This window comes from Notothenia rossii (genome assembly GCF_949606895.1).
Source record: "Notothenia rossii genome assembly, chromosome: 2".
NCBI classification, from domain to species: Eukaryota; Metazoa; Chordata; class Actinopteri; order Perciformes; family Nototheniidae; genus Notothenia; species Notothenia rossii.
Genome location: NC_136904.1, coordinates 61,442,356 through 61,460,412, shown reverse-complemented (window position 1 = coordinate 61,460,412; position 18,057 = coordinate 61,442,356). Strand labels below are relative to the sequence as shown.

Here is an 18,057-nt window from a genome sequence, read left to right as displayed (position 1 = left end):
ATAAATAAAGCAGCGACAGTATTCACCATGACATAGACATTCTGTGGTTTGTTCATGTTTAAGTTTCGACAAGTCCTCCAACTCATACGACCAAATGGGCCGATTGTTCAGGCCCTTATTATGACCAAATATGTTGTTTGTTCAAGCGCTTAATACGTCCTATAATTACGTTTTAAAGTTTTCGCCCTCTAGTGCTCCCGTTGAATAATAACGTTACAGATGGAGTAGCAGTAGAGTTTTCTAAAATGCTGTAGTGTTTTGTGAAATGCTGTGCTGTTTCCTGAAATGCTGTTTTGACTTGCACTTCAGGGCCACCGTAATTATCCTATCGTATTTCACTCAGTGTCAGCCATCACAGAAAAAAAATACTGTTACATAAATGTCCTGATATTTTCACAGCGCTGCCACTCCAAAGATGTTCAAAAGTAAAGAAACGCACGCACGTAGCATTTGACCTCGGCTGGAAGATAGATCTCTCTGGCAGCTGATGGAGAGGCTGATCTTTATAAACTCCCCTGCTACACTGTGGCATTTACCCAGCATCGACACTTGATCTTCATAATGTGTCCATGATGAGGTCACAGCCACCTCGGGCCGCCGTGTGTCTGCTGCAGAAGAAACAACGTTGTACTGCTGTCACTGCACATTCAGGCTGCCACTAAACACGCAACACTCTGCTTTAACAGCACAACTCATGACAGCCAGGCCCCAGCCGTGTGCTCTATGTGAACATGCATTTACCCATGTGTGCATTTCCATATTGGTTTAATCTGATGTGACCTCTGCAAGCGTCTGCCCGGAGATTCCCCGCTGGAATTCGACATACTGTAAATCAAAAGATGTTCTGGAGAGGATGTTATCTAACCTTTATTTTATCAACCGCTTCAAGGAGAATGAGAGTCCCTTATCCGAGGAACAAAGTAAAACTGTGAGGAAAGATAACAACTACTACAGAGTATTAGAGATGTTCCTTGTTTTGCAGCTGTTGTTGATCATTCCTGACATGTCACTGGATTACCAGTCTCAGGGTAACTGGTGACTGCAGCTCTCAGTCTGCATCACATTAATCAACTGATCTCAGGACTCAGGGGAGACACTACAGGTACAGAGTGGGGTAAGAAAAGCTTTTATTTAATAAAAGATACCACCATGGATCTCGCCAGTAGATTACTTTAATTAAGACAGTTATTATTTTGCATTCCAAATGGTATGACCAAATATGCAAATGATGCAATATCATAATCTGCTAAATTGCATGCATCAGGAAAGCAAATCTGAAAAATGGATAATGCTAGGTTCACAATGATTGGTTAATTTAGTTAACAGCTCAGATGTTTTTATGGTAACACTTTATATTAAGGTACACAAATTAACCATCAACTCGTTTTTAATTAACATGCATATTATCAGAATATTGGCTCTTTATTAGTCATTACAAAACACTTATTAATGCCTTATTCTACATGACCATATTCTACAAGTAATAAGCCATTAGTTGAGAGTTTTTCCTCAATAACCCTCTAATTAGTGCTTATGTATTGCAAGTAAGGAAGTTGTTGTACATGAGTTTTGGTCTTAATATGCTCTGCTCAATATGGGCCTAATAAGGCAGTAGTACCACAAGAATAGTAATTCTCCCATAATAATACTTAACAAATATGATCTATTCTTAGGTAACAAGACATGAACGTATTAATGGTGTCTAAATAACTCAAAATTAGGTATTTCTATCTAAGAATGTTTCCTAAAGTGAAGTCCTGTTCATAACCAATAAGCTAGTAGTTTGATTAGGTATTTATAATCTAAGCACTTATTCCCTATTTTAAAGTGAAGTCTTGTTCATAACCAATAAGCTAGTATGACTCTAATTAGGTATTTCTATATAAGAACATGTTCCCTATTTTAAAGTGAAGTCTTGTTCATAACCAATAACCTAGTCATTTGACTCTAATTGACCTGAACAGGTTCGCTATTCTAAAGTTGCCTCCTCTTCACACTTTTTAAATACATTATAGCAAACAACTACTGAAATTAACCTCAACAGTACATGAATAAAGTAGGCACACATTGAAATATCTGTTTTATTAATGAACCACTAAAGAGAGGTTCAGACACATACCAAACATGTCAAGTTTCACCAAGACTGAGAATAAATATGCAGCCTGTACTTTTTAATAAAAACTGATTTTTAAGAGATTTTATTTATTTGTGATCATACTGTGTGACATGCTTGTATGTACTTACCCAATAGGTGTACTGTTCTCTCTATGTGTTGTACTGTCTCAGTGTGAACATAGATTAAACAGCCAGCCAAACTCTTTTGAGAGCCAATGAGCGAGCGAGCAGCCATGCTCCTTTATTGACTTATTTGCAGTCCACTGACATTCAAACGGAGTGAAACTATAAAAAAAGAAGTTACAAGGCACTTAATGATCTCATACATGCAAGTGTAACATACACAGATTAACACATAGGACCGCTAAGCGTAAACAAGGTACATTTCCAAATGTCATCACATAAACACAATACATGTTACTAATCCTTACAGTGTAAGTGTAAGGCTCACACTTACACTTATAGTCATTGCTTTCTGACAGACTTGACCTTTTTACTCTTCAGGTTGCATAGGGAAAATTAGTAGCAGTCTACTGCCATGCTATTCAGTTCACTTTCTCCTATTTCCTGTACCCGGTTTCCTGTCTAGCCTTCAGTACACATTTTACAAAAATATAAATGTGCAAATATGAAACATACAGGTCAATATCACCTTGCAATACCCCAAAACATATTCTTAGATAGAAATACCTACTTTTGAGTTATTTAGACACAATGAACACTTATAGTTTCATGTCTTGTTACATAAGAATAGATCATATTTTTTAAGTGTTATTATGGGAGAATTACTATTCTTGTGGTACTACTGCCTTATTAGGCCCATATTGAGCGGAGCATATTAAGACCAAAACTCATGTACAACAACTTCCTTACTTGCAATAAATAAGCAGTAATTAGAGGGTTATTGACAACACACTCTCACTCCCTAAACGTCCAGGAGCGACGCTTGGTCAGGTGACCGTGGCATGCAGTTGGGACGCGCCGAGGCTCCTTCAGCTTCATAAACGGACGCAAAGAGCTTTCAACTGATTGCAATGTATTCCAATCGGCGGCGGTATTTGATGCTCATGGAAGCACCGCACCCGTTTATGTTGGCAGCTCTTAAAGGCAATGTGAGCGTCAATTCCCATTGGATAACGGAGAATTGTAAACCCGGAAGTAAGTATTTTCCTTACTGTCGATTGATTTGACACTGATATCTCCACTACTCATCAACTCAAAAACACCAGATTATCCTTGTTAATTAAACGACATTGTGACGATGCCTGTGTCCGCTTTGACAAACCTCGTGATAAGTCAACAAGCTCTGTGATTGGATGAAACATAAATTCGTACAAAAAAAGTCAAACCCTGTCTCCTAAAAATGATGTTCCCACAGAACTAAACTGCATTCTCAATTATGTTTAGCTAGAAACGTATTTTCTCCCACGTTACGTTTGTTATGAGCGTATCTTAAATACGTTTATTTTCTACATATCTTTGCCATTTATTGTCTTGCTTATAATAATGATAATAGACATTTATAAATATCATTTTAGAGCATATATTTGAAATCGAGAATCGGGCTCGATATATGGTTGAATTAAAATGAGTAGGCGAGGCTGTAATTTCGCCAGCTGTTACTCTCATGAGCGAGGCAGAAAATAATAGTTTTAACATGCCAAAAAGCTGCTGTGTCGTTTATTGCACCTCAAACATTAAAACAAATCCAGAGTTACGTGTTTCTGTACTTCATCTAAGAACAAAGGACAGTAACAGAAGATCTCTGTGGCTTCAGGCTTGATCGCCGTTCAAATGACAGCGTTGGTTTCCCCCAAAGTGGGCGGGGCTGTAAAGTGACGTAGATTTTACTCTCATCTATTGTTCAAAACCATTCTATTTATTCTAATGTAAATTGCATGCCAGTCCTCAGCTCGCTGATTGAATGATTTAGCTGCAATGCACGTTTTTAAAGATATTACTGATTTTCTTTGAATATAAGAATGTAAATACTGAGTTGAGAGAATATTCAGGGGATTTGGGTGATGGGAGACACAGCTATGAAATCACAATTTCAATAGCTTACCATTAAATGACGGATATACTTTTCTGTCTGTGATGTTTTACAAATCAGATATTAATGTGTAGAAGTAAAACATGAGAAATAGTATAGCAATATCCTGTAAAATTATGTAAAAACATGAATAAAACCACATATCTTCAGATGTTAGTATATTAGAGTACATACTTTCATAGGGGGTAAGTAGAAGGTCAATGATAGAAATATAGAATATGAAAAAATCAAGAAGATACTGTAAGTGATCTCTACAATAAAACAGTTTAGTGCTGGATGTACAAAGATATTAATATGAGGATGTGCAAAACAGACAAACTAATTAACCTTTATTAACCTGTTAAGCCCTGAGCCTGTTTTTCAGGTTTCAGGCTCGAAAATGCTATGCCCAAAACAAATGACTATAACTTAACTTTTAAAAGGGTTATATGAATAAGTTATTTTATCAAAGCAAGGTTACATCTGTGAGTTGGATGTAGAAGTGTCAGAATCAATATATTTGTTTCTGTGTCAGAGTAAATTCAGATGGAACATAAAAGTAAAACAAGCTAAATTCTTACCTCCGCCTAAAAAAAATCCCATTACTTATAGTGAAAACCACCCTTGAATGATGGTATGGTAGACTAAAAGCTTTAGGAATCCAACATATATAATAAGTACCCTGTATCAAGATTGAGGCAAAACAAGTTAAATTTGAGAGAGAGAGAGGTTTAGCAAAAAGACTGGACTGACCTTTGGGCACATTTTGGCACATTTGGATACCATCAGTGCCATTTGACCTTTTTCAGGTACCATACTGTACAAATAATGTTATTATCACTATAGGTAATCATTCCATCCAAATACAAGTGTTTTTATAAAAAACATTCTTTTAAATTACATTTCCTTTACTAACACTAACACGACTAACACTTCTAGGAAGCTTTACTTACACAATACAAATTAGGAAACATAGGATACATTTGTCTTCAACAGTAGCAGATTTATTTAAAAAATAACACACTACAAAACTACACTAAAACTGAAATAACACCACAAGCATTTTTTTTGTAAACACTGGCAAAAAAGAAAAAATGTACACAACCTGAATGTGTTTAGTGTTTTTGAATTGAGGCCCCAGGCACTTAGTGCAGAAAATAGGTCTTCACCGTTTTGTTGCCAGCACCAGAGCACCTCCTGAGCACGGTGGCATCTTCCCCATAATACTTGGGAATGCATACGAGTGATGATGGGGGGAGTGGTGGTGGTGGACTTAACCCGTCATCTTCTGCAGCTCCTTGTAGAGAAGGAAGCTGTTCACCACTGTAATGTCCAGAAAATGGTAAAAAAAAAAGGTCTTGTACCGTTTCATGGTTTTGTGGTGAACGCTGTAGTACCCAACCAAAGCATCGGACACATCTACGCCGCCCATGCGTCTGTTGTAGTCCACCACAGCGTCAGGAACGGTAACAATCTTAGTCTGCCACACACCAGCCCGTTTCCCTTTCCTCCTGACAGTCTGTCCACTGAATCAGAGGATGCAGAGGGAGGCTGAGTTAGTACTGGTGCAGACGTCCGGCGGCGTAGCTTGGATGTTGATGGCTCTGGGGCAACTGTATGCTGATCTGATGCACGTCGTAGCTCGGATGAGGCAGATGTTGATGGCTGGGATCCAGAACCCATTTGTTACTGGTCTTCATCACTGTGAAAACAAATGTGGAAAAAACAAATCGATTACTTCACTGGCTTATTCTTTCAAAAATGTAACTCAAATCAGAAATAATTCCTCCATTTAGCATGTGTGAAATAACAGTATACACACACTCTATCATGAGCGGCGTCAGGATTTTTTTGCTGCAGTAGCTTAGCAGTTGATATATGACAGCACGGCGTTGCTAGTTAATTTTCAAAATAAATAAACAAACAATACCAGTGGGCCAAGCACGAGCCTGTTCATATTGTAGCGTTCACCGCTATTCAAGATCACAGATCACTCTAGCCTTCAATGTCGAAAACGTTCTCTTTATTTACAGAATCAATCAATAGTATAACACTTTTCCCCACACTCGAACACAACTCCTAGCGTCTCGTACTCCCTGCCTGCACACACCGGAAAACGCACACACACACCTCGAAGGTGTAACTCCCACAAACAACATTGCCTATATAACTTAACTTTACAATGTAATAAATGTACTAAACTTTGCACATCTGATAACACACACACACACACACACACACACACACACACACACACACACACACACACACACACACACACACACACACACACACACACACACACACACACACACACACACACACACACACACACACACACACACACACACACACACACACACACACACACACACACACACGGAGGGGGGCAGAGCCACTCACCAATGGGTCACATCTGTTAAAGCAGGAAAATGCGTCTGTTGTTGTGGTTCAAAGCAAACGCGTCTATTACCTCCTGCACATCCAGGGCTCTTGCTCGTTCTGCATTGATGGACAGCAAAGCCAAATTGCTATTCCTCAAGTCCCCGCTGTTGCTCCTCATGTAGTTTTTCACACACCGTAAACAAGAAAAGCTGCGTTCGCAGTTTGCAGACGTGACAGGCAGTGTGACCGATATACACAAAAGTCTGTGCAAATCAATAAATGCGTCCTTGTATGGCCGGAGAAGGGAGAGAAATTCGTGCGTGGTTTTCACAGTTTGTCCCTGCTGCTGCTGCTTTTTTCGGTCAAGGAGCCTTCGAACTTGGTGCAGTTCTGCAGACAGGTTGTCCGTTTTTACCCCATAATACTGGGCCATGGGTGATAGGTGCTCCAGCTCAAGGAATGACTTGTGAGTTGGATTTAAGGCAGACGTGCCCTGCAGCAAGCCACAAGATTCAGACGAAAACCGCCTTTTCATTTCATTGACAAGTCTATCAATGACAGGGTAGTAGCAGTGCTTGCGGATGTCATCAGAGGAGGTGAGAGGTGGAAGTTTTCCTGTTGGATCATCAACTACAAACTCCTGTAGGTGGCATGCAGGCTGAGTCTGACGTCGCTCTTGTCTCAACTTGACGGGGATGCCAGTCTTGGTGGAGAGGGTGTGTGCTTTGTCCAAAATGTCCTCCCATGATTTTTCATTTCTCTTTTCGGAGAGGGATGTAATTACCGACTCAACAAGATCCGTAGCAGAGGCCAGTTGCAGATCTGGGGACTGTAAATGGTCGGACAAGAATTTGGTGGCTCGAAACATTTCCTCAAATAGAGCGAGTTGCACAGCAAACTGACCGTCTATCAGTGCCTTCACTGCTCTGGCTTCTGTCTTCCTGCGAGCGTTTGACTGCTTGATGACCTCATCGAGTGTGGCACAGATAGCTGGCAGGGCTTTCTGAATGGCCCACAGTGCTGAATACTGACAAGCCCATCTAGTGTCTGACAGCTTTTTTAGTTCAACTGGCTTTTCTTTTGGTTCAAGTTCCTTTTGTTTTGTATGGAAAATGTTGTGCACAACAGAGCCAGAAAATAAATTATACAGCATCTGCAAAACTTCAAAAAAATCCCCTGCTGGTATAACATTCTTGACACAGTCAACTAAAACTAAATTTAGCCGGTGGGCATGGCAATGTACATAAAGGGCCTGTGGCACCTCCTTCCGAAATCTCTCCTGCACACCGTTATTAAACCCCGACATGACAGCGGCACAGTCGTAGCATTGCCCAATGCACATGTTGTGATCAATGTTGCATTTACTGAGCGTCTGTTTGATCGTTGTCAAAAGTGAATCTGCGTTTAGTCCATCAGCTGGGGTGAAGTGAAGGAACTCCTCCTTTATGCCATCGTCATGTATATACCGCACTGCCACAGACACCTGCTCCTTTTTACTCACGTCTTTGCTCTCATCCACCATCAGTGCAAACACTCCAGCTTCCTGTACTTCCCCACTGATTTGATCCCTGACCATATTTGATATCAGCTCAATTAGCTCATCTTGTATGTCGTGGTGTGTGTACTTTGCATTTCTTGGATTGTCAGATTTCTTTTTTCTCCACAGTTTTGTCAAACTTGCCAATCAGGTCTAAAAGTTCGATGAAGTTCCCCCTGTTGGCTGCTTCACTCTCCCTATGCCCCCGTAGTGCAATGGTTTGACACGCAGTGTAACGCAATACTTCCACAACTGCCCGCATATATTCCCTGTTTTCACATACAGTTTTTGAATGTCCCTCGCTGAGTGCGTTGCTGATTTTTGAGCCACTCTCTTTCCTTACTTTAAATTCAGACCATGCATCCATGGCACATTTATGTCCACTGCTCACATCATGTGTAAGGAATGACTGCGTATTTTTAACCCAGGTGCTAAATCCGTCACGGGTAAAGGCGGTTTCTTTATGGAACCGGCGTCCTTCGTGAGCAAAATGCCTGCAGGCAAAACAAAATACACCGTCCATAGTCACTGAGTACTTGAGCCAAGTGTAGGCCTATTGCTCGTACCATCGGCGATTGAATGACCGCATTTGCAGTCCGTACTTCTTGGTCGGGTATTTTCTAAGCATGGGACGTCTTGGTCCATCAGAGGCTGACTGGCTGATGTCAATTACGTTGTGGAGGGGTCGGGGAGCACTGGTTCCACTGCAGCTCGCCGTAGCAGCTAGCTGTTCCTGCTGCTGCGGGGGCAGTGGGTCAGTTGGCGGGGCCGGGGACTGCGGTCAAGTGAGCCTACGCTCCGTTTCTCTTGGTCAAGTGAGCCGTCCCAAAATTGAAAGTTCGCCCGTATTACGAGTTTTACGGTAAAAATGAAGTCGGCGAGTCTTTACTGGCGTGTAACATCTTCCGGTTTTCAGAATAAGACGAGTTTTTTTTTTACGGTATATATATTGTAATGATCCCAGGAAATTTCGGAGACAGATGTATTCCTCAGTTAGGCGTCTTCCCGCCATTGTTTATTAAAGACAACACACATCAACAGGGACACATGTGTCTCTCTCTTATGGACGTCCATGAACTAGCAAGCAGCAGACTGCGGTTACATAACTTCCGGTCTTAGACCGGAAGTCCGCTGCAATAAATTAAAATAGAACTGTCAGTATGATCAAATCCTAATTTTGAGACATTAGTTTACATGATCTTTGAACATTGAGCTAAAAAACAAATATTTCTTTCTCATATTATAAATCAGATTGTCTTGTAATCTAGGCGAAACACTGCTCAAATAGGACATTTTGGATAGCTTTTATTATGAAATTAAACATCAGATTAACATGAAATTTCATGAGTAGCTCACTGAGGTGGTCTACTATAACACTGAATAGAAGAAGTTCTGTGGAAGCAAAGATTTTAGGAAAAATTGCAATTTGAAATCAGGATGAACACTGTTCAAATTCCACTTTTTACATAGCTTTTATTCTGAAATTCCAAATCAGATTGACATGAAATTTCATGAGTAGCTATCTGAGGTGGTCTACTATCACACTGAATCGAATAACTTCTGTGGAAGCAAAGATTTGTGGAAATATTGCAATTTGAAATCAGGAGGAACACTGTTCAAATTCCACATTTTACATAGCTTTTATTCTGAAATTCCAGATCAGATTGTTATGAAATTTTATGAGCAGCTATCTGAGGTGGTCTACTATCACACTGAATTGAAGAACTTCTGTGGAAGCAAAGATTTTTGGATATATTGCAATTTGAAATCAGGAGCAACACTGTTCAAATTCCACTTTTTGGATTGGTTTTATTCGGAAATTCCACATCAGATTAACATGAATTTTTATAAGCAGCTATCTGAGGTGGTCTACTATCACACTGAATTGAAGAACTTCTGTGGAAGCAAAGATTTGTGGAAATATTGCAATTTGAAATCAGGAGGAGCACTGTTCAAATTTCACTTTTTGGATTGGTTTTATTCTGAAATTCCACATCAGATTGTTATGAAATTTCATGAGTAGCTATCTGAGGTGGTCTACTATCACACTGAATCGAAGAACTTCTGTGGAAGCAAAGATTTTAGGAAATATTGAAATTTGAAATCAGGATGAACACTGTTAGAATTCCACTTTTTACATAGCTTTTATTCTGAAATTCCACATCAGATTGTTATGAAATTTTATGAGCAGCTATCTGAGGTGGTCTACTATCACACTGAATCGAAGAACTTCTGTGGAAGCAAAGATTTTAGGAAATATTGCAATTTGAAATCAGGAGGAACACTGTTCAAATTCCACTTTTTGGATTGGTTTTATTCTGAAATTCCACATCAGATTGTTATGAAATTTTATGAGCAGCTATCTGAGGTGGTCTACTATCACACTGAATTTAAGAACTTCTGTGGAAGCAAAGATTTGAGGAAATATTGAAATTTGAAATCAGGAGCAACACTGTTCAAATTCCACTTTTTCGATTGGTTTTATTCTGAAATTCCACATCAGATTGTTATGAAATTTTATGAGCAGCTATCTGAGGTGGTCTACTATCACACTGAATCGAAGAACTTCTGTGGAATCAAAGATTTGAGGAAATATTGAAATTTGAAATCAGGAGCAACACTGTTCAAATTCCACATTTTACATAGCTTTTATTCTGAAATTCCACATCAGATTGTTATGAAATTGTATGAGCAGCTATCTGAGGTGGTCTACTATCACACTGAATCGAAGAACTTCTGTGGAAGCAAAGATTTTAGGAAATATTTAAATTTGAAATCAGGAGCAACACTGTTCAAATTCCACATTTTACATAGCTTTTATTCTGAAATTCCACATCAGATTGTTATGAAATTTTATGAGCAGCTATCTGAGGTGGTCTACTATCACACTGAATCAAAGAACTTCTGTGGAAGCAAAGATTTGAGGAAATATTGAAATTTGAAATCAGGAGCAACACTGTTCAAATTCCACATTTTACATAGCTTTTATTCTGAAATTCCACATCAGATTGTTATGAAATTTTATGAGCAGCTATCTGAGGTGGTCTACTATCACACTGAATCGAAGAACTTCTGTGGAAGCAAAGATTTTAGGAAATATTTAAATTTGAAATCAGGAGCAACACTGTTCAAATTCCACATTTTACATAGCTTTTATTATGAAATTCCACATCAGATTGTTATGAAATTTTATGAGCAGCTATCTGAGGTGGTCTACTATCACACTGAATCGAAGAACTTCTGTGGAAGCAAAGATTTTAGGAAACGTTGCAATTTGAAATCAGGAGCAACACTGTTCAAATTCCACATTTTGGATTGGTTTTATTCTGAAATTCCACATCAGATTGTTATGAAATTTCATGAGTAGCTATCTGAGGTGGTCTACTATCACACAGAATAGCAGAAGTACTGTTGAAGCAGACATTTTAGGAAAAATTACAATTTCCAATCAGGAGGAACACTGTTCAAATTCCATATTTTGTGTACACATACAGTAAGTGAGCTTCAGTGTGTCGGTGAAAGTGAGAGTCAAGTGTTGTTTGCAGCTGTTTTTCAATTTAAATGCAAAGGACACATTCCCAATGGCCTGCCCTTACTTTTTTAAGTGTGTCTTCGTCGGTCGCCAGACATTCTTCATGATACCATCGCTCACATGTATCACACTGTATCTGTAAAATAAAATAAGCAAAGTCAATGATTTATCAGTCATACATTGCTTCTTGGATGTGTCTTGAACATATATGATTACATAAAAGTACCGTAATTTGATTGAAATAAAGAGCGTGGGGCGGGGGGGAGATGAAGATCGTGGTTCAATTAGGTTTTAACACCTTCAATATATTTTAATTTAGTTTATACCAGTCTATATTAGAATTGAAGAACAACAACAACGAAAAATCCTGCAGTCATTGATTTAAAAGGAAAACTCACCCAAAGGGTATTCGGAGGTCCAGATCCAGGGGGCTTTGGGGCAGCGCACATCGCACAGTCATTGTCCATATCAAACACTGAGATGAAATACATTTATGTTATTATTTACTTATGTACACATAACACAGTTCAGTTACAACAGACTTGCAATCAAAACACATTTAGCTTGTCAACAAGATGATTGATAATCATCCACTCAGGCGTATTGAAAGCCTAACAGTCTAAATCAATGTAACTGTCACTATTTTTTAAATGTACAAGTACTGTAGAGTGTACTTGGTCATACAGGTGTGTGTGCGTGTGCGTGTGTGTGTGTGTGTGTGTGTGTGGGGAGGCGGGGGGGGGATCAATGGGAGAAAACACCTGTCTCCTCAATACCTGTGTCATTCCAGCTGGACATGTCCTCCTCATCCTCAGAGGACTGTAGGACAGATCCTCCTTTGCAGAAAAGTCTTTTAATTTTTGCTGAAGCAATGAGAAGCAAAGCAAGCTACATGCACCTGTATATATGTACTTTGGCACAAAGGGAAAAAAATATTGTAGTTGAGTGCAATTTTGAGTCTTTGAACTGATGACCCTCTTTGATCCTTTGACTTCGATTGGTCTAACCTTTTGACCTCTCTTTTATATTTAAATTTACTAGTGCTGTAGTAGGTATTTTGCTTTACAGGTTTGTGTGCGTGCGTGCGTGCGCATATGTGTGTGTGTGTGAGAGAGAGAGAGAGCGAGAGAGCGAGAGAGCGAGAGAGATATATGCATTTACAGTTGTGACCAAAATTATTAGCCCCCCCTTATGAAATTAGACAAAACGTTTGATTTCTCCATGGAAATGGCCATTAACAACACATATTTGTTAATGTGAAAACAAATGGACTCTAAAGACATAATTTGACAGTTTTGATTAGAATACTTTATTGATACAATCAGTTTAAACAAAAAAAGGGCAGAAATGAGAAATCCAAAATTATTAGCCCCCTGGCCATTAATTGTCAATGGTGTACCCTTTCTGAGCCACAACTGAAAACAACCTCTTAAAATAGTTCTTCACTAGGTTGGCACAGGTCACCTGAGGGATTTTGGCCCATTCTTCCTTTGCAAATTGTTCCAGCTGGTCCTAATTGCGTGGTTTCCGAGCATGGACGTTCACTTTCAGCACCCTCCAAAGATTCTCAATAGGATTGAGGTCTGGGCTCTGTGCGGGCCACTCCAGGACCTTGGTTTTGGTATCCTTCAGGAACTGTTGGACCAATTTTGATGTATGCTTCGGGTCATTGTCTTGTTGGAAGACCGAGCGACAACCTAAGGACAGACTACGAGCAGATTTCTGCATATTATCCCTCAAAATGTCAACATAATATTCTTTTTTCATGATTCCCTGCACCCGAACAAGGCTCCCTGTGCCTGAGGCTGCTAAACAGCCCCATAGCTTGATGCTCCCACCACCATGTTTAACTGTGTGAACTGTGTTCCTAGGGTTGAAGGCCTCTTCCTTAACTAACTGACCATTATGATTATGATGAGATGGTTTTGAAAGCAGATTAGAAAGCGGAAACCACAAAAAGATCCCCCCAAACTATGACAATGAGGCAGGAGTCTCATAACTGCAAGTCTGATAAGTTGTAGTTGAATATTGGAAATAGCATTAATGAAAAACTAAATGTGTTAACTAGGCCTTAAAGGGCCTAAGGTGTGGCTGGCTCTGTTACAAATAGAACATTCAAAGGAGGACTGGGGGATGCAAAAGATCCTTTACAGCCTAAGAAATAAGATATCAGAATAGCTTATTAAATAGATGAGCAACAAAGACTATCTATCTATCTATTATATATTACATTATTATAAATTTCATAACAATCTGATGTGGAATTTCAGAATAAAACCAATCCAAAATGTGGAATTTGAACAGTGTTGCTCCTGATTTCAAATTTCAATATTTCCTAAAATCTTTGCTTCCACAGAAGTTCTTCGATTCAGTGTGATAGTAGACCACTTCAGATAGCTACTCATGAAATTTCATAACAATCTGATGTGGAATTTCAGAATAAAACCAATCCAAAAAGTGGAATTTGAACAGTGTTGCTCCTGATTTCAAATTTCAATATTTCCTAAAATCTTTGCTTCCACAGAAGTTCTTCAATTCAGTGTGATAGTAGACCACCTCAGATAGCTACTCATGAAATTTCATAACAATCTGATGTGGAATTTCAGAATAAAAGCTATGTAAAATGTGGAATTTGAACAGTGTTGCTCCTGATTTCAAATTTCAATATTTCCTAAAATCTTTGCTTCCACAGAAGTTCTTCAATTCAGTGTGATAGTAGACCACCTCAGATAGCTGCTCATAAAATTTCATAACAATCTGATGTGGAATTTCAGAATAAAAGCTATGTAAAATGTGGAATTTGAACAGTGTTCCTCCTGATTTCAAATTTCAATATTTCCTAAAATCTTTGCTTCCACAGAAGTTCCTCGATTCAGTGTGATAGTAGACCACCTCAGATAGCTGCTCATAAAATTTCATAACAATCTGATGTGGAATTTCAGAATAAAAGCTATGTAAAATGTGGAATTTGAACAGTGTTGCTCCTGATTTCAAATTTCAATATTTCCTAAAATCTTTGCTTCCACAGAAGTTCTTCGATTCAGTGTGATAGTAGACCACCTCAGATAGCTACTCATGAAATTTCATGTCAATCTGATGTGGAATTTCAGAATAAAACCAATCCAAAATGTGGAATTTGAACAGTGTTGCTCCTGATTTCAAATTTCAATATTTCCTAAAAATCTTTGCTTCCACAGAAGTTCTTCGATTCAGTGTGATAGTAGACCACCTCAGATAGCTGCTCATAAAATTTCATAACAATCTGATGTGGAATTTCAGAATAAAACCAATCCAAAAAGTGGAATTTAAACAGTGTTGCTCCTGATTTCAAATTGCAATATTTCCTAAAATCTTTGCTTCCACAGAAGTTCTTTGATTCAGTGTGATAGTAGACCAACTCAGATAGCTACTCATGAAATTTCATAACAATCTGATGTGGAATTTCAGAATAAAAGCTATGTAAAATGTGGAATTTGAACCGTGTTGCTCCTGATTTCAAATTTCAATATTTCCTAAATTCTTTGCTTCCACAGAAGTTCTTCAATTCAGTGTGATAGTAGACCACCTCAGATAGCTGCTCATACAATTTCATAACAATCTGATGTGGAATTTCAGAATAAAAGCTATGTAAAATGTGGAATTTGAACAGTGTTCCTCCTGATTTCAAATTTCAATATTTCCTAAAATCTTTGCTTCCACAGAAGTTCCTCGATTCAGTGTGATAGTAGACCACCTCAGATAGCTGCTCATAAAATTTCATAACAATCTGATGTGGAATTTCAGAATAAAAGCTATGTAAAATGTGGAATTTGAACAGTGTTGCTCCTGATTTCAAATTTCAATATTTCCTAAAATCTTTGCTTCCACAGAAGTTCTTTGATTCAGTGTGATAGTAGACCACCTCAGATAGCTACTCATGAAATTTCATAACAATCTGATGTGGAATTTCAGAATAAAACCAATCCAAAATGTGGAATTTGAACAGTGTTGCTCCTGATTTCAAATTTCAATATTTCCTAAAACTCTTTGCTTCCACAGAAGTTCTTCGATTCAGTGTGATAGTAGACCACCTCAGATAGCTGCTCATAAAATTTCATAACAATCTGATGTGGAATTTCAGAATAAAACCAATCCAAAAAGTGGAATTTGAACAGTGTTGCTCCTGATTTCAAATTGCAATATTTCCTAAAATCTTTGCTTCCACAGAAGTTCTTCGATTCAGTGTGATAGTAGACCACCTCAGATAGCTACTCATGAAATTTCATAACAATCTGATGTGGAATTTCAGAATAAAAGCTATGTAAAATGTGGAATTTGAACAGTGTTGCTCCTGATTTCAAATTTCAATATTTCCTCAAATCTTTGCTTCCACAGAAGTTCTTCAATTCAGTGTGATAGTAGACCACCTCAGATAGCTGCTCATAAAATTTCATAACAATCTGATGTGGAATTTCAGAATAAAAGCTATGTAAAATGTGGAATTTGAACAGTGTTCCTCCTGATTTCAAATTTCAATATTTCCTAAAATCTTTGCTTCCACAGAAGTTCCTCGATTCAGTGTGATAGTAGACCACCTCAGATAGCTGCTCATAAAATTTCATAACAATCTGATGTGGAATTTCAGAATAAAAGCTATGTAAAATGTGGAATTTGAACAGTGTTGCTCCTGATTTCAAATTTCAATATTTCCTAAAATCTTTGCTTCCACAGAAGTTCTTCGATTCAGTGTGATAGTAGACCACCTCAGATAGCTACTCATGAAATTTCATAACAATCTGATGTGGAATTTCAGAATAAAACCAATCCAAAATGTGGAATTTGAACAGTGTTGCTCCTAATTTCAAATTTCAATATTTCCTAAAACTCTTTGCTTCCACAGAAGTTCTTCGATTCAGTGTGATAGTAGACCACCTCAGATAGCTGCTCATAAAATTTCATAACAATCTGATGTGGAATTTCAGAATAAAACCAATCCAAAAAGTGGAATTTGAACAGTGTTGCTCCTGATTTCAAATTGCAATATTTCCTAAAATCTTTGCTTCCACAGAAGTTCTTCGATTCAGTGTGATAGTAGACCACCTCAGATAGCTACTCATGAAATTTCATAACAATCTGATGTGGAATTTCAGAATAAAAGCTATGTAAAATGTGGAATTTGAACAGTGTTGCTCCTGATTTCAAATTTCAATATTTCCTAAAATCTTTGCTTCCACAGAAGTTCTTCAATTCAGTGTGATAGTAGACCACCTCAGATAGCTGCTCATAAAATTTCATAACAATCTGATGTGGAATTTCAGAATAAAAGCTATGTAAAATGTGGAATTTGAACAGTGTTCCTCCTGATTTCAAATTTCAATATTTCCTAAAATCTTTGCTTCCACAGAAGTTCCTCGATTCAGTGTGATAGTAGACCACCTCAGATAGCTGCTCATAAAATTTCATAACAATCTGATGTGGAATTTCAGAATAAAAGCTATGTAAAATGTGGAATTTGAACAGTGTTGCTCCTGATTTCAAATTTCAATATTTCCTAAAATCTTTGCTTCCACAGAAGTTCTTCGATTCAGTGTGATAGTAGACCACCTCAGATAGCTACTCATGAAATTTCATAACAATCTGATGTGGAATTTCAGAATAAAACCAATCCAAAATGTGGAATTTGAACAGTGTTGCTCCTGATTTCAAATTTCAATATTTCCTAAAACTCTTTGCTTCCACAGAAGTTCTTCGATTCAGTGTGATAGTAGACCACCTCAGATAGCTGCTCATAAAATTTCATAACAATCTGATGTGGAATTTCAGAATAAAACCAATCCAAAAAGTGGAATTTGAACAGTGTTGCTCCTGATTTCAAATTGCAATATTTCCTAAAATCTTTGCTTCCACAGAAGTTCTTCGATTCAGTGTGATAGTAGACCACCTCAGATAGCTACTCATGAAATTTCATAACAATCTGATGTGGAATTTCAGAATAAAACCAATCCAAAATGTGGAATTTGAACAGTGTTGCTCCTGATTTCAAATTTCAATATTTCCTAAAACTCTTTGCTTCCACAGAAGTTCTTCGATTCAGTGTGATAGTAGACCACCTCAGATAGCTGCTCATAAAATTTCATAACAATCTGATGTGGAATTTCAGAATAAAAGCTATGTAAAATGTGGAATTTGAACAGTGTTGCTCCTGATTTCAAATTGCAATATTTCCTAAAATCTTTGCTTCCACAGAAGTTCTTCGATTCAGTGTGATAGTAGACCACCTCAGATAGCTACTCATGAAATTTCATAACAATCTGATGTGGAATTTCAGAATAAAAGCTATGTAAAATGTGGAATTTGAACAGTGTTGCTCCTGATTTCAAATTTCAATATTTCCTAAAATCTTTGCTTCCACAGAAGTTCTTCAATTCAGTGTGATAGTAGACCACCTCAGATAGCTGCTCATAAAATTTCATAACA

The 18,057-nt window shown here is 38.0% G+C and overlaps 1 protein-coding gene and 1 long non-coding RNA gene across 4 annotated transcripts in view; both read right to left on the bottom strand.

The window, feature by feature from the left end:
* LOC307029174 overlaps window positions 1-18,057 on the bottom strand; it is a 690,427-nt gene that overhangs the window by 265,883 nt on the left and 406,487 nt on the right. The window lies entirely within an intron of this gene.
* Window positions 5,126-8,837, bottom strand: LOC307029092 (zinc finger MYM-type protein 1-like). 2 transcript variants are annotated; one of them, XR_013805223.1, is made up of 2 exons: window positions 6,078-6,524; window positions 5,126-5,849 (listed from the first exon to the last, which is right to left on the bottom strand). XR_013805223.1 is itself a non-coding variant. In XM_079664698.1 (2 exons), the coding sequence occupies exon 1, from the start codon at window positions 8,106-8,108 to the stop codon at window positions 6,567-6,569; it is 1,542 nt and encodes a 513-aa protein (XP_079520824.1). In that variant the 5' UTR covers window positions 8,109-8,837; the 3' UTR covers window positions 5,126-5,849; window positions 6,551-6,566. The 2 variants fall into 2 exon arrangements, 1 of the variants encoding a protein (XP_079520824.1); XM_079664698.1 differs by lacking the exon at window positions 6,078-6,524 and adding an exon at window positions 6,551-8,837.